The sequence below is a fragment of the Nomia melanderi genome, chromosome 12, assembly GCF_051020985.1.
Source record: "Nomia melanderi isolate GNS246 chromosome 12, iyNomMela1, whole genome shotgun sequence".
Lineage (NCBI taxonomy): Eukaryota > Metazoa > Arthropoda > Insecta > Hymenoptera > Halictidae > Nomia > Nomia melanderi.
Genome location: NC_135010.1, coordinates 1,460,357 through 1,485,009, shown reverse-complemented (window position 1 = coordinate 1,485,009; position 24,653 = coordinate 1,460,357). Strand labels below are relative to the sequence as shown.

General features: G+C 30.3%; 1 protein-coding gene across 5 annotated transcripts in view; it reads left to right on the top strand.

Annotated features, from left to right (window-relative positions):
- The window catches only part of LOC116426388 (dual 3',5'-cyclic-AMP and -GMP phosphodiesterase 11), a 296,890-nt gene that overhangs the window by 257,861 nt on the left and 14,376 nt on the right, over positions 1 to 24,653 (top strand). For 3 of the 5 annotated variants that reach the window (XM_031975246.2, XM_031975247.2, XM_031975245.2), the window contains 4 exons: positions 332 to 572; positions 11,720 to 12,092; positions 15,937 to 16,332; positions 21,852 to 22,100. In XM_031975246.2, coding sequence (XP_031831106.1) covers positions 364 to 572; positions 11,720 to 12,092; positions 15,937 to 16,332; positions 21,852 to 22,100 — 1,227 coding nt within the window. In that variant the 5' untranslated portion in view covers positions 332 to 363. Of the gene's footprint in view, positions 1 to 328; positions 573 to 11,719; positions 12,093 to 15,936; positions 16,333 to 21,851; positions 22,101 to 24,653 lie in introns of all 5 variants that reach the window. The other 2 variants (XM_031975248.2, XM_031975244.2) reach the window with 1 other exon arrangement.

The window sequence follows — 24,653 nt, the reverse complement described above, 5'->3', positions numbered from 1 at the left end:
AACTGAAACGAGTCATTGAGTTCCTAGATATAATGTCGTAGTTTATAATTTCTAATAACAATATCTATAAGGTTAATTTCATTTGCATTATGTAATATATAGGATTACGGCCGTCACAAGTATGTGGCGCTGGTAGTGAACGTGTTAATGTAACAGTTCTTTCAAAAAAAGTGGGCCATCTCTGCCCGACTTACCCTATGTTCTTCAACATGCTCGAGGCGTTTAAGATATTGATAAAGGCAAAAAAATTGAGGACATAAAGAGTTGAAGTATGAGATATTTGGCACGAAGTGTCATGTATACTGACGAGTTATTTTTGTCTGTCAAGTAGGCCTGCACTTGCGGAGCATCGAGGAGCCGAGGATGACGGCGGAGACGGCAGCTCCTTGTGTACAAGGGGTGCAAGGGGTGCAGAGCGTTATGGCAGGTCAGGGCACACTGCAACAGGTGCAAGATGGAAAATCCACCGGTGGTTACTATTCTTCGACTTCGGCCATGTACGATCCGGAATACGCTCGCATGGAAGCCTGGCTCGACGAACATCCTGATTTCGTCAACGATTACTTCCTCAGGTTACTACTATTATATCAAATTTTGTGGCCTATGTTACGTGTTCCCATACATGAGATCGGTTTTTGTCTTATTTTAAATAAAAAAAGTTATACAATGAACATTGGATAATTGTAACATTCGATGGGACTGAAAGGTTGCAATTATGAAGACGTAAAACCGAGTCCACCCCAAGAAACGAAGATTTTAGCATGCCGGGTATAGACACGGACAACGTGAGTGAAAAAAAAATAAAGACTGACCAGGAAAAGTATCAAACCCGGAAATGCAAAAAATCATGATACTTTGTCTAAGTAGAGTAAGTTAAGTCTAATGCATTGCAATTCTTTTTGTGCCAAATTTCAGTTTGAAGAGGTGAAGCCACCCCTTGAAAACATGTATATTTTTCTTTTTCGTAGTTTATCTTCAAAACCGTAAAAGCTACCGAACAAAAGTTCCAACAAAAAATACATTGTTTCTTCACGTCTATAAAATTTTATTTTACAGTTTTATAGGTGTGAAAGAACAACGTATTTTTCGTTTCTATAATACTTTTGTTCGCTATCTCTTAAAGTTTTCAAGATAATCTACGGGAAATAATTTGGATTTTTTTCAAAGGGTGGTTTCACCTCTTCAGACTGAAATTTGGCACAAAAGGAAAATTGCAATGTATTGGACTTGACTTTCTCTATTTATAAAACATTTCATAATTTTTTTTCAATTTTCGGGTTCGATACCTTTCCTTACGAGAGTCGGAGCGTTCGGCAACATTAAAGACTCGCGATGAGTTTGAGATCTTTAACTCAAAAATCAACCCTTTTTATTTTTAACTTTTGATGAACGCAACTTTCACCAGCATGTTTGTTATATTTTTCTGATTAAAATGACACTAAACACGATAGAATTAAGATCATAAGGGCTTGTATAATAAGCGACTGAAGTTTCGGAAATAGAAAAAGGCTGTGAATAGAAAAGAAAAAGACATTGAAATCGTCGAGTTCGACAATAGTCGGATCATGTTAAATACGCCCTTCAACTACGGTTGTCGAGGGCTATGCTGTGTTAAATATTAACTTTCTAGAAAGCACAATAAGAAGTAATTGTACAAAAATGGAGATATTAAAATTTGTCGTATGTCTTTCTTTTTTATGCTTGAAGCTTATTTTCGAAAGCAACATTACTTATGTGATAACTTAATTAATGGAAGCTGCTAAAATAATGGTAGTGGGTTCATAAAATTCTATACGTAATTGTGAGTTGAAATTTTATTTAAACAGTTTGAAAATTCGTGAGCTGCTTCTTCATATAAAAATAAGTACTGTTATTATTATTTATATATAACATACTTATTTAAACATAGCTTTTTGTATATTACAAAATTTTTGAAAAGTAAATTTACTACTAACAACGTGGAGGAGAATTGTATACGTAAGAGGCACTGATTATTAATATTCTGCTTACGTGTTCCTTTATTTATCGTCATTAACTAGAATTTTGTGATTTCTTATTACTTGTGTCAATATTATGAATAAACGTACGTCACGTTGATGGATTATTATTTATCGTTGCTTATCATATATTATTTGTTTACGCACTATCGCATGTTACTTTATCTTCTAACAACATCGTATATATCTTCACTAAATTATAATAAGTTATCAAAATATCTTTTCGTTGTGATGACACAAAACATGGAATGAGTAATTATACATAAAATAATGCTAACCACTGACTTCGATGTTCTCGAAATATGTTGTCGGGATGTGATTTTCGACTTCTCCCTATAGATGTATGTTACTATTCTTCAGCTTTAGTTCTTGAAATATTCGCAAAAATATATAAAAAAATAAGTGCCACGTTTCTAATGTTTTTCTTAGTTTATTAAGTTCTATGTAACATTTATGGTAAGCACTTACATGATTTTCAGCAATTAGAAACTATTATGATATGTATGTTATAATTATATTCCTAACGTTCGAAATATGTTCGTATCAATTATGTAGTTTGTATACATAGTACATACTATTAAGAGATCATTTGATGGCTAGGCTGAGGAATGTGGTTGATCGATCAATTTTTCATTTCTTCTTAACCAATTTTCTGTTGGTTTCATTTCTTAATTCCTGGTATTTTGAATCACTAATTTACTATCTGTTATACGGTCATAACCAACCGAAACTATAAAAGTGTAAATTATGAAGACACCTCTTGCCACTGTGCAGTCTCTCTAGACATTAAGTCTAGAGTAAATAAGTACGTAAATACAAGTCTATACTATACAGGGTCCGTCAGCAAAATCCAGACAAAATAAACAGTTCATTGAAACACTTGTTTATTTAGAAACATAGTGTATTGAGAAAAACTGCGTGTGCATCAATTCAGGGATTTTTACTAAAACCTATTATTCATTACTATTTTATTTTAAATGTCAACTAATATTCGAAAACAACGAGGCTTATCAAGAAAAAAAGATTATTTTTTATTAAGATAAGCTTATCCTGTGTATTTCTCAAATTTGGCTTTCACAGATTTTTATCTATTCCCAAAATGGAGAATTTCCTGATCGTTGGCAATTTTCGTCAGATAATAAACTGAGAACTACAGTAAGCAGTTATTTCGAGGTACTTCAAGAAACGGATTTCCTGGGTGGCATATAAGTACTGGAACATTGCTGTCTGAAGTACATTGAAGTTGAAGGAGATTATATTGAAAAAGAAAAGTAATTTAAAACCTAAAGTTTTGTGCTTTCATTGTTAGATTACAAACTTTTCAAATTCTACTTCAGTATATATAATTATATATAAGTACGTAGATTTTATTAAAGCGATTATTTATTGAAGTAAAGTACATTTTAAATTACATTATATTTCAAATTATAATTTTAATACTATAAATTAAATTTCGTTATTATCCTAATTTTATATACATATATACTGGAAGCTAAGTTTATATTAGGTATTTTTTTAATAATAATAATAATTGCAAAAAGTGCCCAGTTACCTTTCTTTTTATGATTACTTGCTGCTGTAGCTGCTCCTACTCCTGCTTCTTCATTCATTTGTTATAATAGAATATTTATTGAATTAAAATTAAATAAACATATATTAAGAATTTTTAGATTTTTTAGAAATCTAGGACAGCAACTATATATATATACATATACATATTTATCATATTTATCAACATGTTTGTATGAAATAAGACATACAAAGTATAATAGTATAAATTTTCATATTTTCCTTCTTCGAAAATTTGCATTTTCAACAGAAGGCAAAATTTTTATTAAAGTAATTTCTACACGTTAATATTTATTTGAACCGTGTGCTGTAATAAAAATTTCTATGAATTGTGTGAAATCAAACTCCGTGCAAGATGAATAGCAGTAATAAATTACGTAGTAATTGTGTCATTAGCACTGTTTCATATATGTACCAGGAGGTAAGCGTGTTTTGTTCCTGCGGGAAAAAGGAGAAAAAATGTTTAGGTGTCTTTCAAAGAAGTTTGCTTTTCTTTTTGCTTAGCATACATAATGCATAGTGAAAATTTACGTACGGTATGAATGTAAAAAAAGTCTAATTTATGGAACCCGTATAGTGAACAACACATTTCGAATTTAATAGTATGAAATTTAAATTCTCTGTTCCAGCTATAAAGGATACAAAGCAATGTTAACTAATATATCGAATAAAAGGAAATCCTCTTTCCTGGTTCACATTCTTTCTCATTGTTTACATTACTTTTATCTTTTTACAATACTTCATATTTTATCTTTCTTCTGGTTTGTTAAAGAGATTCAATGGTTAAAATATTAAAAATAAGTAATTCTTATGAATTTTTTAAAAGATGATACAACAAATTCTACAAGATTTTTTAGGTTTTTACTAATATTCTTTTTAAGATAATATAAATTTTTCCTTATTTCTGACTATTCGTGTATTCTATAAGGGGCCCTCAGTATAATGTTACTAAAAGAAATGCTTAAACAGTAGTCATGAAATCTATGTAGTTATCGTCTTGTCTGCATCCATAATAAATATCCATAATCATTATTGTTAGTACAAAAAGGATGTGTATTCCAAAAATTATATTTATGATTTTTTGCATATCATTAAAAAAATTCATGTTTCAACATAAACGCACTTGAAGACCTTTTTTTCTTTTGTATATTTTTAGTTTTCTGTGACTCTTGTTTTTAGTCAACTTTTCTGGTAAAACAATCTCAGAGAATATATAAGAAAAAAACGTCATTTTTTAAATTGGAAAATACTCTTAAATCAATTTCGTCAACAATTTTATTAAAAGAAAATACAACTGTAAAAAGTTATCTACTTCATACTATTAATCACTTACGGTCCTGTATCGAGACAGATTCGAAGTACAATTTGCCGTCAGCTAAATAATTAAAGTATTAGAAGATGTATAATACAACTCCATAAACTATTCCTTGAAATAATAAACTGAATTAGACTACAGGGATAACTAGACTGATAAATAACTACATTACTTCTTCCTAGATCTACAGTGGGTAAACAGATTTAATCCATTCAAGATTAATTACACAGCGGGTGTGTAATGGAGTACCTAGCCAAAGAGATCAATCACACACAGTGTGTATATTGATCATGAATTTCTATTATCAAATAGTATTGAAAAGCTAACAATACTAGTTAGTAGTAAAAATTAATGGTGTGCAAAAATTAAAATTTGTATTGGTTTCAACCTAGGACCCCAAAAAGAATAAATAATAGCTCTTGTCTCGAATGGATTAATATTGTTGAGATACGTGGTCTTGATTAGGTTATATAATAAATGTTGTTATATTAGAAAATAAAATACAAAAATACAAATAAAGAAACATCGTTCTTTCAAAGTAAATACTAAGTAAATTTAAAAATTTGAAAAATGACACTAAAAATCCAATATAGTTGAAAATGACAAAAATCAGGTATAGAAACTAAACATCAAAACAGCATTATTCATTTATTTTCCTATGCGACTCGACCCATTTCCAAACCAGTCAACTGATGTCTATAGCTACTCAATTTTGGTGTTTCAACAAATATTGCTGAAAGAGTTGCATCTGAGTTTTCAAAAACATATTAATTAAAGTCTCAATTCAGAACTATGTTTTCTTATTGGTATAATTCATACATTAGATACTATCATTATTAGCGATTTACTTAATTTTGATAAGGTTTTTAATTGTTAACATATAGTCCATTAAAGGCACTAAATTTTAAAATTAAAATTCCAGTATCTTATTTTCATTTATTATTACAAAAATTGTAACCTTGATTCAAAAACTGTTAGTTGGGAATTCTTTCTGCGCTTTATTAAATTTAGGGTTATACGTGTATGCAATGAATGGCGGGAGAGAATTAATACATGCATAAAATTGTCTTAAATATTCATTAATGATATTTCTGACCTACTATCACTTTGTAGATAGATAATCGAAGATTCGATAGAAGAGAAACCCAACACAAAATTGGCAGAAAACGAAACATCAATAGATACAAGCAATCAGAGCAACAAAATAGGGCAACTGCTCACTTATACCGAAGGTCCACAACTGCTACTTCGGTAACGGGAGTTTCTAAGATTCTCTACTCATGCAGAAAATTCAACATTGGTCAAACTAAGAGAAGCATAAGCAAACAACTGTACGTAAATCAATGGTGTACCAGATTGGGGTAGATGCAATTTAGTTTCAAGACATCAAATAACAACAGCACACAGAATCCTGTTCCACAGAGAGGCAAAATTCTTAGCCAAAACAAACAGGCGCTTTCAGAGAAAATATAGAGACACTGCTGAACCACGAGCGCAGACTGTCATATAAATTCAGTCTAAAGTCCTCTTCTAACTTTTTGATCGCTGAACAGACCAATTAAAATGTCTGGTCAGTGACTATTGATCCGGAACATGAACAGGGTTTATTTCAATAGTGAACTACAATGATATATTGATGTAACATTATTCATGTGTCATTGAACTCCCTAATGAAGCTAGGTTATAATGTTACGGAAACTTTCAGGTAATTTTACCAAAAGGACATAGTTTATATTAATTGTTACGTCATAACTTACTAGGAATATATCGAATCCGAAAAATCAAAAAATTATGAAACTTTGTGTGTAAATAGAGTAAATTAGGACTAATATATTGCAATTTTCTTTTCCTGCAGAATTTCACTTTGAAGGGGTGAGGCTACCCCTTGATAAAAATGCGAGTTTTCTTTTTTCATGTATTATTTTACGAACGGCAAGAGATAGCGAATCAAAATTTAAATAAAAAATACATTGTTCCTTCACGTCTATAAAACTGCAAAATAAAATTTTGCAAAAAATTCAAATTCTTCAAAATTTTGAATTTGAATATTAAATATTGAAATATTTTATTTTGCATTCTTGTAGACGTAAAAGAGCTATATATCTTTTGTTTACATTTTAATTCGCTATCTCTTATCGTTTTCAAGATAATCCACGGAAAAGAAAAGCTTGCATTTTTATCAAGGGATGGCCTCATCCCTTCAAAATGAAATTCGGCACGGAAAGAAAATTGCAATATATTAGTCTTGACTTACTCTACTTACACACAAAGTTTCATAATTTTCTTAATTTCCTGGTTCGATAATTTTCCTTCTTAGTCCTAACAATGAGAATCATATGATCCTGATCTATAAAAAGTTTAAAATAAAAAAGTGTATTCAATATTTCATTGAATCATGTATTCAAACAAAAAGTTATTTCTTTAATTTGTTACTGTTGTTTGGTAGAGCTTGTTAGTTTCAGATGGACGGTGTAAATGTTCGTTGAATTTCTGTAGGATTCGTGAAAGTAAATCGATACGAATACATTAAGGAAGGAACTCTACTACCAGTTCTATACGTACGTGTGGAAGCATTTTAATTACCTTTAATCTGCTCTTCTTTCGTTTCAGTCAATTAAGAACCATTTCTACAAATGTTCGCTGCTTGAATAATTTAATTTAGTCTAATTTAGAAGGAATTGTATATTTTTTAATTTCCCGAAACGCTTGAGACTTTCTTTCAACAAAAATTCCATTTATCCTTTTGTATAAGTAAATAAGTATTTGTATTATTCCTTTTTTATCGATCTAAAAAAAAGAACAATATAATATGAATATATTGTTACCAAATAGTATTTAGAAAGAATGAAGGTATTCTGTCCTTTTCGAAATTTCAAATGATGGTATTACGAATATGTGACGAGATACAATAGAACTTCAATGAACCGAGTCACTGTTTCTCGCGATCTAGGCCAGTCAGGGTCGTAGTTACCCACAAACTCAATAATTCATATTCTTAAATTATACCTTACGATACATGTATATGATCGGATTTCGCAAACATGTTCTGTAGAATTTCTTTTCCAGTCTCCATTTACTTGAGCTGTTAATTGACCAATTAAATCAAATAATTGAGGTTGTTCTATATATACCTATAACTCTAATTGTAATGATATTTCGACTATTAACATATTTTTTTAATTTTTTGTTTGGAAAGTTATATAGTACGATGAATTTTAATTGTGAGGAAAACAATTTTGGTAATTTGAAAAGTTTTATTATTCTTAATCTTTGGTTGTCTGTAACAGTATGAGTATGCAAAATACGTGAGAAATATTTTATATTGAGAAATATTTTTTGGTAGCTTTTCAGTTCGTAAGAATAAAAACTGATGTCAAAGAACAGTGCCATTTTTTTGACTATATCGAACATTATAAAAAGTATAAGATGCATGAAGACTATTTATTAATAAAAATTTAATGATATATTATTTAATATGAAGTTGCGTATTGAAGTTGTTCGAATGTAATTGTTACGAAAGATTCTTCAAATGAAAAATCGTAAATATTACGTAAATATTACTCCAGTAAGAGTGTTTAATTATACCTGTCATTTACATAATATTATCTAAATAGTAAGTTGAAAGTAATAATTGTAAAGAAATTTGTGTTTCCTTGTATTTTACAGTCTTGTGTAAATCGTGTACAATTCTGTCTTGATAAATTATCGTATGTAAAACTTCAAATACTGAATTAGAGATGTATGCTAAATGTCCTCTTTCTTTCTAACTTGATGCCAAAGCAACAAATTTGTATGTTGCATAGTAACAGTGACTTTATTCTACATTTTATTCATGAATATTTGTTATTGTATCATTCAGCAATACCAGAGCTACGAATGCGGAGTAGTCATGAATTTGGCATGAAGGAATATTACTTGGCGAGTATAAATATGAAAGGCGAGGATTACGATTTTGATCATTAATTTCCCATTTTTTATTATTTAATGCAATCGTAGTAATGTCTTCTTGTTACAAAAATATTATTTTATTTCATTCGCACGTTAATGTTGAAAGTAAAAGTCTTTTTCTTTAATCTTTTCACCAAACTATGCTTGTTTTCTGTTCTTATATTATAATTGTAAATAGATTTGAGGAAAAATCGGATTTTCTTTCTTCCATTTTCAATCAGTTAAAAGTAATATAAAAACGAAGGAAATTATATGAAATCTTTTAGCTTATTCTTCTTTTCAAAATCTTTGTAATCGTAAATGTTTTCATAAATCTTATAAACGTAATTTCGTAAATTATAAATATCGGTACGCTATAATTACAAATATGATTGATAAATCTAAGCAAATGAATACACTAAGAAGGAATAACAAAAAATTATTTTAGTGTTACACTTCAATAAGATTTAAACATTGATATCAACAAGAACTTGCTGCAGATTTTAATCTCCAAAGTTGTCTTATTACATTTTACATTCAACTATAATTTTTATAAATAATCAAATACTGGTATATACTGGTATGGAAATAATGTTGATCTTGCTGCGTTGTTTTTGGTTATTATCCTCGTATGGAATCCTGCCTTTCTTTTTATCTTCTATCAGTATTGTGGGCAACTAAACAATCCATTAACCCAATTGAATTTTATTCGTAGATATAAAAGATGTATATATGAGTTATAAAACTAAAGTACATAACTTTTCTGTTGGTAAAGTTGAACACGCCGTGATCGACGACTGTATGCTATGGCTATTTGATCACTTCCTTTTAATTTCTTTAAAATAATTGATATTCATACTGCATTTACATAATTGGAATAGAGGAATAATTTTTTATTTTCCACAGATTTATTATCTATTTTATACTCGTATAGGATAGTAGTGGTATTTAAAATGACGATTTGTTTCTCGTACTCTTGTAGTACATACTTCCGTTCTGAATGGTACACATAGAGTACCACGAACATTTTAAACATTTTAATTTTTAACATTTTAATGAAAAGCTGGAAAACTTCTTAAAGGTAAAGAAAATTATATCAAGCGGGGTTTTTTTGCATATAGCTCACAGCTTAAGTACTATTTATTATTATTATTATTAGTGTTTATCTTATTTCTTTCACTGAAAAGCCTCAGTTTCACTTGGAAGCAGCTATTTTTGTCGCTCTCTTTGATTTAGGGGAAAAATACATATTCAGAGATGAAAGGGTTAAAGATAATGATTATTTCAAAACAACACACATCTATAGTTTATATGACTTATCCATTTACAATGACTCACCAAACATACTGGTAAAGTTATTCGGTTTCATTTTGAGGCACTCTGTATACAGGATGCTCTATTTTAATCTATAACTACAATTATCCTGGGAACTATTTATTATTTAGAAAATGTCTCGAATCTAATTTTTCTGGTTTGAGAGGACAGTAATTTGATACATTTTGCTTGTTTCTAAGTAAACGTGTGTAGGAGATACGAAAGCTGTTACTCTTCTTTCAAGCGTAATGGTGTAATGTTTTGCATCAGTCGACGCAAAAATAACTCATAAGTACTTAATAACGAATAAAGCTTTCACCCACTATAATAATACAAGATATAATTTATGTTTCATTACAAAAACGAAGAAATAATTTATGTTCACCTGTCTACATCGAAAACCCATCAAGTCAGAAAAATTGCATTTGGAATATTTTTTAACCTTTTGCATTCGAGAGATAACAATCGATCTCCAATTTTAAAGTTCGACATGCAGCATGAAATTTTGTATAATATTACTGATACACGAAATATCGTAACGAAATAGCTTTGTTCCCTGATTTACGTATAGTTTTGCTATGTATCAGTTGTATAAAGTGTCACATATGTTTAACCAGAAAATTATAAATATTTCTAGTGACAAGGTTCTCGAGTACAAAGGGTTAGATAACGAATAGTTCCAAAAGTAATTGTATTTATAGGTTAAAATGAGACACTCTGTATATGAGAAATTGTATTGTCTTCTATTTTTCAAAGACATACTTTACAAGAACATTGGATAATTATAACATCGTCATCACTACATCCCCAACAGGTCTCCTTTAACACACCATAGCCCTCGACAACCGTGATTGAAGGATGTATTTAACATGATCCGACTATTGTCAAATTTAATGATTTCAGTGTCTTTTTCTTTTCTATTCGCAGTCCTTTCCTATATCCAAAACTTCAATCGCTTATAATACAAGCACTTATGATCATAATTCTATCGCGTTTGGTGTCATTTTAATAAAAAAACAACAAATATGATGATGAAAGTTGCATTGTTCAAAAGGAGTGAAACCACCCCTTGAAAAAATTGCAAATTTTCCTTTTCCGTGAAGTATCTTAAACATGGTAAAAGATATTGAAATAAAATTTTGAATTTAAAATTTGAATTTTGAAAATTTTATTTTAAAATTTTATAGGCGCAAAAGAACAATGTGTTTTTTGTTTAAACTTATTTTCGCTATTTCCCACCGTTCTCGAAGTAATCCGCGGGAAAGAACATGTTTCTCACAGGTGTTTCACGTGTTTCACCTCTTCAAAGCGAAATTCGGCACGAAAAGAAAATTGCTATGTATTAAACTTGTCTTACTTACATACAAAATTTCATAATTTTTTGAATTTCCGAGTTCGATACCTTTCCTTGTCAGTGTTTCCTTTTTCCTTCACTCGCGTCGTCCTTTTCTGTCATACTGAAATCTTTGTTCCTTGAGATGGATTCGATTCTGCCTCTTCATAATTGCAACCTTCTAATCCCGTTGGGTGTTTCAATTATCCAATGTTCACTGTATAGATATAGTTACTGAAAGCAGATACCATTACTTATCAACAGAAAGGTGACGAGGCAAACCGTAGACATGTGGCTTGTCTCACACGCGACACCGACATCCTCGTCGAGCAGCTGCGTGGAGTTATCGAGTCCAATCCATGCGGGTGGTACATCATCTTCCGGTCGGGGTGGTTCTGGTGGATCGGGTGCCACGACGCCTGTTCGCAAGATCTCTGCCCACGAGTTCGAGCGCGGCGGTTTACTGAAACCGATCGTCAACACAATCGACGGGACGCCAACCTTCTTGAGCGTCTCTCCCGGAGACTCGGGCCAACCAGGAAGTCAACCAGTCGGCTCCGGAAATTCGGGCAGACCCCAAAGGCGATCGAGGCATGAGCTGAGGCATCTTGATGAAAAGGATCTCATTTTTGAATTGGTATAATTTGTTCTTCTTCTTAGTAACTTGATGGATTGCGTGAATTCTTTGATAAAAAGAATGTCTTTCATTCGAAGTGGCTCAATTGTTACTGATAAAGGGTTCTAATATAAGCTCCATCCTCGTGGAATATATTAACGCTGTATCTACTGGAAGATTTTTACTAATTAGTTGAAGCTTTTTAATACTAAAACAATCAAATGGGTCAAAATGATCCATTCCTGAGTTCTTCTTTTTACAGTTATTAAAAAGATAATAGATGTTTCTCTGAGAATTTATTATAGAAATTCATTTAACAACACACAAATTGAATACACCAATTGAAATCTTGATAGATACACTCTTGGAATTTCTGTAGAGAAATTTCAAAAAGTCCATTTAACTTTTTTATAGTTTTAGTGTTAATGACTTTTAAACATTGAAAAGAGCTTAAGGATTGTCTTCAGTACTAGATTTTCAGACACTGATTATATACTTTATTGGATTGTCTGTAAAATAGACACTCCAAACATTCGAAGTTAGAAGTTTAGAATATGAATTTATATCGTTACATCAGTTGTATTCAATATAAACTGATAAAGCATAGTAATTATAAAATCTGAAATTCAATCATAATTTCAGAAGGAATTGTTACGTTATGTAATTTGAAATGATCCTGTTGTTTACGATTCTAGTTAATGTTTCATTAAAAAAATATATTAAGAAATAGCTGTGAAATTTTATAAATTTTATAAACATTGACATTTTGTATTCTATATTTAGTGTAATTTAATTTCATTTTAACGATATTTGCCTCTACGCGTGTTCTCAAAACGAAAGTGGTAAAGACGATTCATTTTATGTTAAAGCAAGTGTAATTGGAATAAGCTAATAAGAGTAACATAAGTTTTATCTATGTTTGTCATTAAGTAACATAATAGAATTTAATATTTTTCTACCAAACAGTTGTATTAGAAATGTTATCTAGAAAGTTCGAAAATCAGCTGTACAAATAGTCTGGCACTAAATATGCAGTATCCTCATAAATTTGAAATCCTACTTAATGCTTATTATCGAATAAACTTTTCACAATGGAGTCACTATAGTGATACAGTATGCAATTTATGTATGACCGTTACTGATTCATATGAAAGTATTTAAACAGTGGGAGACTCACAACTATAACAACTATAATTGACGTAAATACCATAATAAATTATAAAAATATAATAAAAATGTACTGTTTGAATTACTTAGTTTACTAAATATTCATGTGGTGTTTTAACTGAATATAGTTAAGATTTTGCAAATGTTGTATGTATGTACATATTATATACGAGGTATACATAGAAGAAAAATGTATAAATATACTCGTAATTAAAGAACACATATCCTATTTAAAAAGCTTTGCTTAACACGTTCCGTGCTACAGAAATTTCGATTATATTTTGCTTATGAATTTTATTGATTTTTTAAATAAAATATTAACTTATATTCAAGTTTTTGATAACTTTTATATATTTTGATATTTTTCCTTCATATTCTCGCTGCTTTGTAACACATACCACCATTCGTGAACATGTGTCCTTTAAAAATATTTTCTTGCAGAAATTGGCGTGTACCATATATGGTACACATGGCACTGAACGTGTTAATAAAAAAAAATATGATCCTCAAAAAGATTTGAACACAATCATTTAACGGTTTTAATACCACGTGAAAGGAAATTCATTTTAAAATTTGAATCACGTTTATTTGCAGTCATAACTCTGAGGTCACTTTCTATAGAATCTGAGGAATCAGACCCGATATTTGCATTTAAATGATCAGATTCGAATAACAGTCTAGTTTGATGTCGTTTTAGACGTGACTGTATGAATTTTAAATTCGAACTGCATTGTAGATATATTAATGTGTTAGGAATGTTAACTAAAACGCATATATTACCTTTTAATTTATTCTTGCAGATATTATTTCGTAATCCTTATAGCTGTATATTTAGGTTCAAAAATTTCCTTTCCAGCATTATCTTTATGAACACAAGTGGTATGTTACTGGTGCAACCTCGCAATATTGAAATTTAATACCTGCTTAACAAATGATTCTATGACATAAATGGGTTAATAGATTTTATGAAGAGAGACGAAAAAATATGTGATTCCACTTAATGAAACATAAGTCACTTCAACTGGTCGACCTTCAACATCTTGCCTGTATCTTACGACATCCCCTCGATCTCCTGTAATACTATGAAATCATCGTCATCTAACCAGTATTTTTCAAAATGGTTGCAATAATAAATTAAACGAGATATTGTACACGTTTTGCATAAAAACGTAGCTATTCCTTTACGAAGCAGACACTTCTAACAGTTTCAATAGAAAAGCACCTTGTAGCATATTTTCTTGAGAAGATTTCAACATTTGCAGTCACGTTTACTGAATTACTTAACTGGTGCTAAAATACTCTTATACTTATCATTCTCAATTAAGACTAAACGTACCGGCATTATATCTGCACTTATTCCTACTGCAACTGGTCAAACGACTGGTTATAAAATAAAGGTAAACAAAGTAAACGATACATTTTTCTTAGTGAAAATACAAGCAGAAGGAAAGAAAGAAATGATAAAACTGATTAATTGGACAATATAAGAACTGATATAAAGATAAATGGACAAAGGAAAGTGTTGAATTTTTAATGACATTTGAAACCCGGTCATTTGACTGGTCGCGGTACGTTTAGTGTTAAATCAGTGCAGAAACAAAAAATGATGGGACGTTTTTTAGTGAAAAGAATATTCCTGCTTTCTTTTCATTACAAGGTAATTCCAAACTTAAGATTGATAGCGTACAGAATGAAGCACCTAACTCGATGACTTCAAATTACTTGATATATGGTAACATGTTTGAAACGAAAGTGGCAATTTTAAAGCGTGTTTGGTATTATACTTCGTCATACAACGTTTGCCACATTACCCAAACTTTACATTATTAATGCGATTTTAATTACACCTCTTTCTCTAACGTTTTCGTTGTTCATTATTAAACTTAGTGTAAGTATAATTTTCAAATATATAACAGTATGCAAATCCACCAAGGATGTTCAAATGTACATTGAGTAATTAACAAAACGCGAAAATTGGCCTCAATAAATTTTGGTTTACCGGTCAAATTCAACCATCTTGAACAACTGACTTATCGCATACGATATTTATCCTTCTATATATTATGTAAAACACATGCAATATGTAAAATTTGCACAACAGTAATTTTTCTACAACAATTTAATGATAAAAACAAGTTCCATATTTTCCTTACTTTCCGTGAAAATGACATAAACAATTATACAAATCATCTAATCTCATTCTAACAAATATTATAAGCAATTCTGTATTTATTTGAATATTTTTATATTTTTCCTATCTTATACGTCTAACGTAATTCATTGTTTCCAAATTTCTCATAAATGCATAAAACTCTATAATAAAAAACCATATATTCCAACAAATATTACGAATCTGTACATATATTTGAATATTTTATATATTTTTCCTATCTTAGACATCTGCATAGTTCAGTGTTTCCAAATTTCCCATAGTTGCATAAAACTCCATAGTCTGTTTATAAAGAACGACGTTCCACGGGTTTCCGTTGATGTCACGTCGCTTTCGTTAGAAATATTCCTTTTACGTGCCTACCAGTTTGCGAATAATTTGAAGTCAAGGTAGGAGCCCCACCCTGCATATCCAAAGAATTGCCGGCAGTATGCAATTTGTGAGCATTTCAATTACGAACATGACGTCTTTCGTCTGGCTGCATAGTTGCTAGCGGGGGTTAGTTAACGGGGATCAATTTAACCGTAGGTCAAGGACATCTGTAACGAGCTGGATGTGAGGTCCTTGTGCCACAAGATCCTACAGAACGTGAGCACCCTGTTACACGCGGACCGCGGTTCCCTCTTTCTGGTCCAAGGGGAGAGGGGCGGGGGTTGCATGCCCTCCTCGCAAAATCACGAGCCCTTGTCGGGGAATCCCGTCGGCGGCGGTGGCCCGGGGAAAACGGACAACGGAAGCCCGGAGCAACGCGAAACGGGATACTCGAGGAGCAGATGTTTAGTCTCGAAGCTGTTCGACGTGTGTTCGAGATCGACGCTGCTCGAGATGGAGAAAAAGGACGAGATCAAAATTCCCTGGGGAACGGGGATCGTTGGTTACGTCGCCGAAAGCGGAGAACCTGTTAACATACCGGATGCGTACAAGGTAAGCATTCGTTCTCTTTCTTCGCACCATGTAGACAGGTACAGTGGGGCCCTGAGTTCCGCCCTCCTGATTTACGTCGTTTCTACGTAACGCGGTACTCGGTTGTTTTTAACCAACATTTCTCACTCTACGTGTTTAGTTTTAACACGTTGAATGCTGAACGATTTCACGTAGCAAACTACACAAAATGAAAAAGATATAATATGAAATTATCCCATTGAATCGTCTTATTTTTTTTTTCGCGTTTATCTTATTGAATTGTCACTACAATAGGCAGCATTACTTATAATATAAAAGTGTTTGCAAATAATGTTCGTTAAATTGATTGAATTATAGTAATTCGATTTGATCGGAGATCACCGGTGACACCCATGACATTCAACGTGTTGTCTGAATCAGTCTGAAACTTATTTGAGTAAAGACTTCGCCGTACGATAGATTAATTTTATAATGTTCCCATTGGTAAATAATTTCAAATTATACAGGGTGGACCATGGAGCGTGATCAATTTAAATTATTCTGCTGCCAGCGGTTTACTCGGAAATGTTGTTAGCTAAAATAACATAGTTCAAGGAGAGCTTTAACATAATCTGCGTGTACCGAAGGTGGCCTTGATAACTCTGGAAAAAAGGATTGACAACAAATTTGGTACACTCATCTTAAAGCTCCCCTTGAACCATGTCATTTTAACTAAAAAATTTTCGCTTGAATTACTAACAGCAGAATAATCTAAGCTGATCACGCTTCGTGATCCACCCTGTATAATTTATATACATTTTAAGAACTTCTAAAAATATATTTTCAATAAACATCAGAACACAAGTGCAATTAACCGAGAATTAAGACCATTAGTTGCGTATGTGTAATGGCACCACAGCGTCAGATGTCCTCATCCTTGAATTATATCGTCAAGAAAAGAAATACTAGTGGAATGCAAGGTTTTGAGGTTAATTATAAAATAAATTTACCGAAAACAGATGTGAGGACGCTCTTCAAGATAAAGAACGTATTTTAATGGCAATAAAAAATGATCATTCAGTATGTCTAGTATTATTCGTGAACATCGTGGTCTCTTCGGTTCTTCGTAAATGTTTGTTAAATGTAATCTCTTCTATCATTTTTATACATGTATAAGAAAATGTATCTCCTAATCTGATAAATGCATGTACAGATATGTGTGTTCGCACAGATACATAAATATTTAGCCTGTGTATCCCGACTTGCGTCGCCCACTCCAGAACCAATTAGGACGTAACTCCGGGGCCTACCGTATAACACGGTTGTTACGTTCCCAAAACATGCCATGTTATGCGAATCCGTGTTGTACGAAACAAAGAACTAGTGCAAAAAAGGGAGTTAAGTTCTAAAAATCGGAAAACATATTTACCATTTCTAAGAAAGGTTTAATCTGTTAATTGCGATATTTAATTTCAAAAATCTCTCGTTTTGCGCGCAATAAAATTAAAAGATAAAGCATCGTACTCGTCAAATACAGGGCGAATACACCTAAGGTATACTTTAATGAGAAACAAAAGCAAAACAAAGAAAAATTACATGTTTATCTGAGAAAATAGAGAATTCATCGTTGAAAGAATTAGTATCTTTCAAGGTTTAAGATCGCGTGTATACTCGTCAAACGCAGTTAACTGGTTAACCCTTTCATCCCGAATGGTACACATATCTAGGTATGTATATACCACGAACATTTTAAATGACCAGAAAGCTAGAAGACGCCTTAAAAATTTATTACAAGATTTAAGCTTCAATTTCCCTTGGAAGCAGCTGTTCTTCTCACTCTCTTTCATGTAGGGCAAAAAAATACATATTCAGAGGCGAAAGGGTTATACCTAGCGTCCATTTGTCCTAAGTCTCATGGGCTACATGCATACTTACCATAGCATTGCAATCACCTAAAATTTGCTGTAAACAATTGCCTTGAAACTCTTCCGTTTTAAACCAAAATTCCGTTACGTCTAACAGTAAGAGGTTCATTATAGAATACATGCAGTGATAATCATTTCCACTTCGTAAAAATTGTATTTATTTTTTTACATGTAGTATATTCTTTGAAAAACATTTGTTGAAAATCAATCTTTTTATTTCAGTTCTTCATCATATTAAATTAATGCACTCAAAATAGAAAATATTTTGAGTTTAGCCGAATTATTTTGAATTGGGAAATTCGAGTGCTAAATCTTTTTTCTAAGTTTTTAGAGAGGCACGCCTGCATAAAATAATAAAATACATATATTAATAATAAGATTCTAATTTGAGATTAATTGGGAGATATAAACCATACAAAATATTTATTACGATCTTAGAGAAAAAAATTGTATATTGGCATTTAATATATTGCAAACTTGTTTTGGTATTGCACTCTACACGTGCGTTTAAAAATCGTTTATCTACAAATTTTAAGGAATTTAGAGTTTATTTCAGGAGACAGTTAGAGATTTTATTGTTTGGTAGCGATCATTTCAGAAACAAAAATATATTTCTCAGTATTATTGGGTAAAAAATATTATATTATAATAAAATGTATTTGCATACCCATCGCAGAACAAAACAATGAAGCTCTAAAATATAGAATAAAAATATGTTATTATTTATTACAAATTTCAATAATTTATTACAGTTTGCTATATATGCCTGTACTTACATTTTGTAAATATTGTTACTCTTGTAGAAAATTATTCTGGTAATATTTATAGTAATGTAGATAATCAAACAGTATTTGAAACAATTTAATTTAATGTCACAATTTCTATCAATACATATGAATAAATAAGGTCTTTATATACTTGTGGTCATACTCTATTGTGATTTACTTATGGCAGAGTAAATTATGCACGACTGTGTACAATACTTGTTAGTATTATGAATTTGTGCATGCAATTCGCGTATCTAATTATTACATGCTTTTCAAACGCAGTAATTCTGAATGACGCAGCTACGTATGTCTGTGAGAAGAGATTTGATGAAGCCCAGATGCATATAGGGTTTCTCACAGAACTTGATTACGAATGTAGTCTGTTTCTTAAAAACTCGTGTGAATTTATACAGAAATGTACAAACAGTCCTTCATTTTTTTTCATTTATAAATCGTGAGTTTGATAAAGATATAAATAAAAATGATTGTGATATGCTTAAGATTATTATCACATTGAAAATAACAATTATGTGTTATTATATTTTAGTGCTTTAAACTTAATTGTACAATTCATTAATATTTAGGATTACAAAAAAGACGAAATAGTGTAACATAAAAACATTTGAAAAGGGGTAACAAAATTGTGTATGAAATATAAAACAGAAATAGTTGAATGAAATTTATACTATCAGTTCAAATCCCAAAGAATTATTGATTATATAAAAATTTACTCCCTTTACAATAATTTGTCTGTAGAATTTTTTATATACTTATTTCATCCGGTTTTCCAAATCGTTGAAACATTACTTCGAAGAGAAATTAGCAAACAATTTAATTTTTTTATTGTCTGATATATATTTAATCCTTTGAGTGCCAAGGAGCGATATATCGCTCCTTCATGTACTTGCGAAAAGTTTCTTTTTGTTTTTATTAGTAACAAAGGAAGACTTGTTAGTCCTGTTTTTAGTATTGTGAAAAAATTGTATGAACTTTAGAACAAAAATGACCGTAATATAAATTTTTGTTTATAATCAAGCAGCTTTGTTTAAAATTTTCTGGCATTTCTCGAATATGTATGAAACTTCCCCTGGCACTCACACGGTTATGAGTGAAAAAATATTACTTTGTCATACACGTTTAATTTGAAACGAAAGTTTTTTCGCTCTATCCATTTACTTTATTCTGCTCATACATTTCCTTCTACTGTTGTAAGGCTAATAAAACATGATTACCGATACAATTCGCATTTCTACTTTTAAAATTGATTAGAAGTTTCTTGGTAAAGTGACAGAGACGAGTTCGTTTAGAAAAAGCGATTGTATTTAAAAATATCAATAATTAAGTAATTTCACTTAGAAATTTCACTTAGATTTTATAAGCCTTTTGTAAAATGTATTCCAGTGTACGATTCTTTAACTTATATAATTTACAAGAAATACTTCTTTTTCCGGACGACATAAACTTTTTGGTTCTGAGGTTATATCATTATGTTCTTTATTAACAAAAATTATGCATTATGTATTGAAAAATTTTTTATCTATAATGTTATTTATATTATTTATTGTTAATTATTATGTATATGTTTTTATTATAATGAAAAATCATGAGGAGTCATCATTACCATCTTGTCTTCTGCAAATAATATTAAAAATATATTCTCGTTTTATACAGTATTTCATGAATAAAGAATATAAAAAGTACACATTAGACACATATTTTATTCATTTATATTTTATAATCTCCGAATGATATGGATTCAGTAATGTTATAGTTAATGCTGTTGTTTTTTTACTAAAGAAATCGCTACAAATAGAATTAGATCCGAATCTCGTATATACTACTGAATGATTCTCGTGTGTTTGTGTAGCCCTGTTCTTAGGTAATCAAACAAAACCTGCGATCACTTAAAATATAATTAAACTTGGTTCCAACTTAGTTCATTGAATACCGAAAGTTTTGCGCACCAAGGTTTCTATCAAATGTACTGGTAGTTAATTATTCATCAACAATTTAATTCAAACTCTAAACTTTAAATGCCTTGAGAGATAAATTTTGTTCTGACAAATGAGTGTAGATAGTTTGTATCTTTTAGTTTTCCATAACAATTACTATATATCATGACAAAATTAAGTTCTAGACTTAAATTGTAGAATGTGCATGAAACTGTAGCTTATTCGATTACAACAAACTGTTAATATCTCAGAATTATATGAATTCTTACTTTGATAATAAATTACTAAACATTACTGCATTATAAATTTAATTGTCTCATTTACAATTTTCTCATTTTTAAATAATTTTAATATCAATAATATTATTGATTTAGAAAATAATTTTTTTTTTAATATTAGTGAATTTTAATTGAAAATTTTCACCAAGTAATAAATGTACATGGTATTATGCAAATGTTAAAATCAACAATGGTGTAAACGATTTATTTGAAAGGTTGAAAGAATAAATGAGATCAAGGTATATTTAATTTTAATTTTTTATTTCACCTACTACTAATTATTAACATTTAATATACCTAAAAATTATACCTTGATCTCATCTATCTCTTCAATCTTTCAAATAAATCGTTTACACCATTTCTTAATTTATCATTTAAACGATATACAATTATTAGTTAATGAGAATTATCAGTCGAAGTTCACTAAATGTTACCAAATAAAAATCTAAAGTTATAAACGATCACCAAACTCTTTGTTAATATATCATTTTTCACCTATTCTTTTTATTTGTTTCGTATCCATAATATCACTTCTTCTTTACTTAACACATATGCAAAGTGTAGCAAACATTCTTTTCCAGTTTTTATAATATAAAAAATATAATTTCAGAGTAATATAAAATTGTTTCTGTTTTACAGGACTCAAGGTTCAACCGTGAAATTGACGCATTGACGGGGTACAGAACCAGGGCCCTTTTATGCATGCCGATAAAGGACTGCAACGGAGATGTCATCGGCGTTGCACAAGTGATTAATAAGCTTGGTGGGGAAGGACAATTCACTGTGCAAGACGAAAAAGTTTTCGCTGGATATTTACAATTCTGCGGGATCGGACTGAGAAATGCGCAATTGTATGAAAAAAGTCAATTAGAAGTAAAAAGGAACCAGGTTAGTAGCAGAAAAAATGTTCCTTTATTTTGTAACATTGGTCTCATTCACTGCGGGTTATAATGTCTGGCGTATTTACTGCATGTGTTGTTAACTCATTGCGAAGCATCCTAGTTTTCAGTTCCCTCAGTCCGTTTCAAAGTTCGTCTTTTTATTTGACGTCGTAAACTGAAATCCTTGAACGAGTAGTTGCAAGATATCAATATGCAAGAAAGTTCGGAAATTCCAAATAGAATTTACAAGTTACTTTACATACAGATGTCTGTATTGAGAAAAGCTTTTGATTCGTACTCTGCTCGCAGAACTTGTCATGTAGCGTGCCTTCAAAGAGGTACCCGTATGCGACATCAGTTTAAAAGAGTCTTCTGGTCCAAAGAGAAAATAGGATAAATTTTCCGTTGCATTTTTCTTCAATGCACATACTGTTAAGAATGTATTTGTTATGGTTCAAGTAATTAATCGGTTTATATTAATAATAACCGGCCATTGTTAATATTAACTACAAGAAAAGGTCAAAGTGATTAACACCTTTTCTACCGAAAGTTTCAAAAGACACCTGTTGAAGTTATAACTTAAAATTATTTCCTAAGTTTAATAATTCCTCCTCAATTGAATTTTGGACATTTCCTGTAGTTAATTTTATAATCGTTGTTGGAAAAGTCGAAAATTCGATTTAGAATATATGACTAAACTCAGAAAATAATTTTAAGATAAAATTTCTGAAGGTGCCATTTGACACCTTCGGTAGAAATAGTGTTAATTTGTAAGAATTTTTCATTTAAACTAATTATTAGTAATTCACAACTATCTTCGGTAAACGTAAGGAAAAGAGTGGAAAAATACCATGCATATTCAATTTGTGTTTTGTATTGATTTATATAAAATTGTCATAACATATATAGTATAATTTTATCAATAAATATTATTTCTTTAAAACTTCTTTCTATAGAAATAAATAAGTAATTTATAACCAGATAAATGTACAATTTTTGTTTTGTAGTAATTTATAAAATTTTGTTTTACTTTCTGTGGTATAGTTTTGCAAATAAAAATTATTTCGTGAAAACTTCTTTCTGTACAAAAATAAAGAAATAATTTATAACCACGTTAAGAGATGTACTATAAATTTGTTCATAAATAGTAGGAAATAATACAAAAAAATGGTTTTATTAAATGTACCAAACTACATAAGTAATTATTAATAATTATCGGTAAATGCAATTATTACAACTTATAATGTATATTTACCAAAAGATGCAGATATTATTAACAAAGATTGGTTACTCTTAATGCAAATCGGATTTATTATATCAACCGAAATATATTCACTAAACGATTTTATATATTTTGTAAAGTAGTTACAGTTGTAGAGATTTAAACGACTTGGCGTCATTAATGATACATAGATACTATGTAACAGTTCTTTCTATTGTTCTATACATTCATTATTGTTTTTTATTATTTCTATTACTTCAGTAGTTCTAAAATGTATAGATATTTACATTTTGAAAATTCTGTATTGATCCTTTTGAAGTCAGTTCAACTCAGTTCTCATAGTCGATGTTTTTGAAATCAAAACTTTTGCATTAATGAAAACGGATGCTAATGTTACATTTATCGTTGAATGACATAATAATAATTATGAAACCAATTTATAAATAACTGACATCTGATAAATTGCTAAAATGATATCTTGCTGCGTTTACATGGTATAACAACAAATCTTTCAACTTATGAAATTAATCTGTTTTTTGAATCATTGTATTCTCAAAATAATTAAAACTCGTTTCTCTAGAAACTTAATTCTTCAATCTTATTTTACACTGTCCTCAGAAACTAGAAGCTCAATTAGGTTGCTATTTCTACTTGACGTAGGACAAACTTTCTTTTCGCTAATATATAGTGTAATCCGTCCCCATTTGTTTATAGTGTCAACAGATTCTTTTGTAAAAAATCTTAAAGAGTCACAAAGCTTAACATTCAGATAAGCTTTCGACACATGTCTGACGACTAAAATGATTATTACAATTAATAACGACAAGTTATATAAATTATAAAAATATTTTTGTTGCATATCTTATAATAAATGTACGTGAAAATATTAATAAATAGTTGAAATAAGATCTCGGTAGTTCTAAAGCAGTTTTTCTAGATCAGAAGACTATTTTAAGACGATATCTTTTCACGCATACTTTTGAGACAGCACTTTTATACATCATAAGGTGACTCACCCTACCTTTCAAAGTACAACAGTTTGTCTACTTTAATCTTCAGCCAGTGACACAAACCTAAAATTTATCTTACGAAAATCTAACTTTTTTGCACTTCCAATAAAAACAATCTACTGAAACAGTCACTCTTAGTTTTATTACATTTCTTAAATATAGTTTATAACACAAATTACATACCGTTTGAAATATTCACACAAAATTAATTTGATCTGGAAAATCGTAAAGCAGCTACAGTTGAAGTTTATGTTAATGAGTTTACGACATGACACCTAATTCGACAATTCAGATGTCTTCCATTAACATTGCAATTTATTTTAGAATT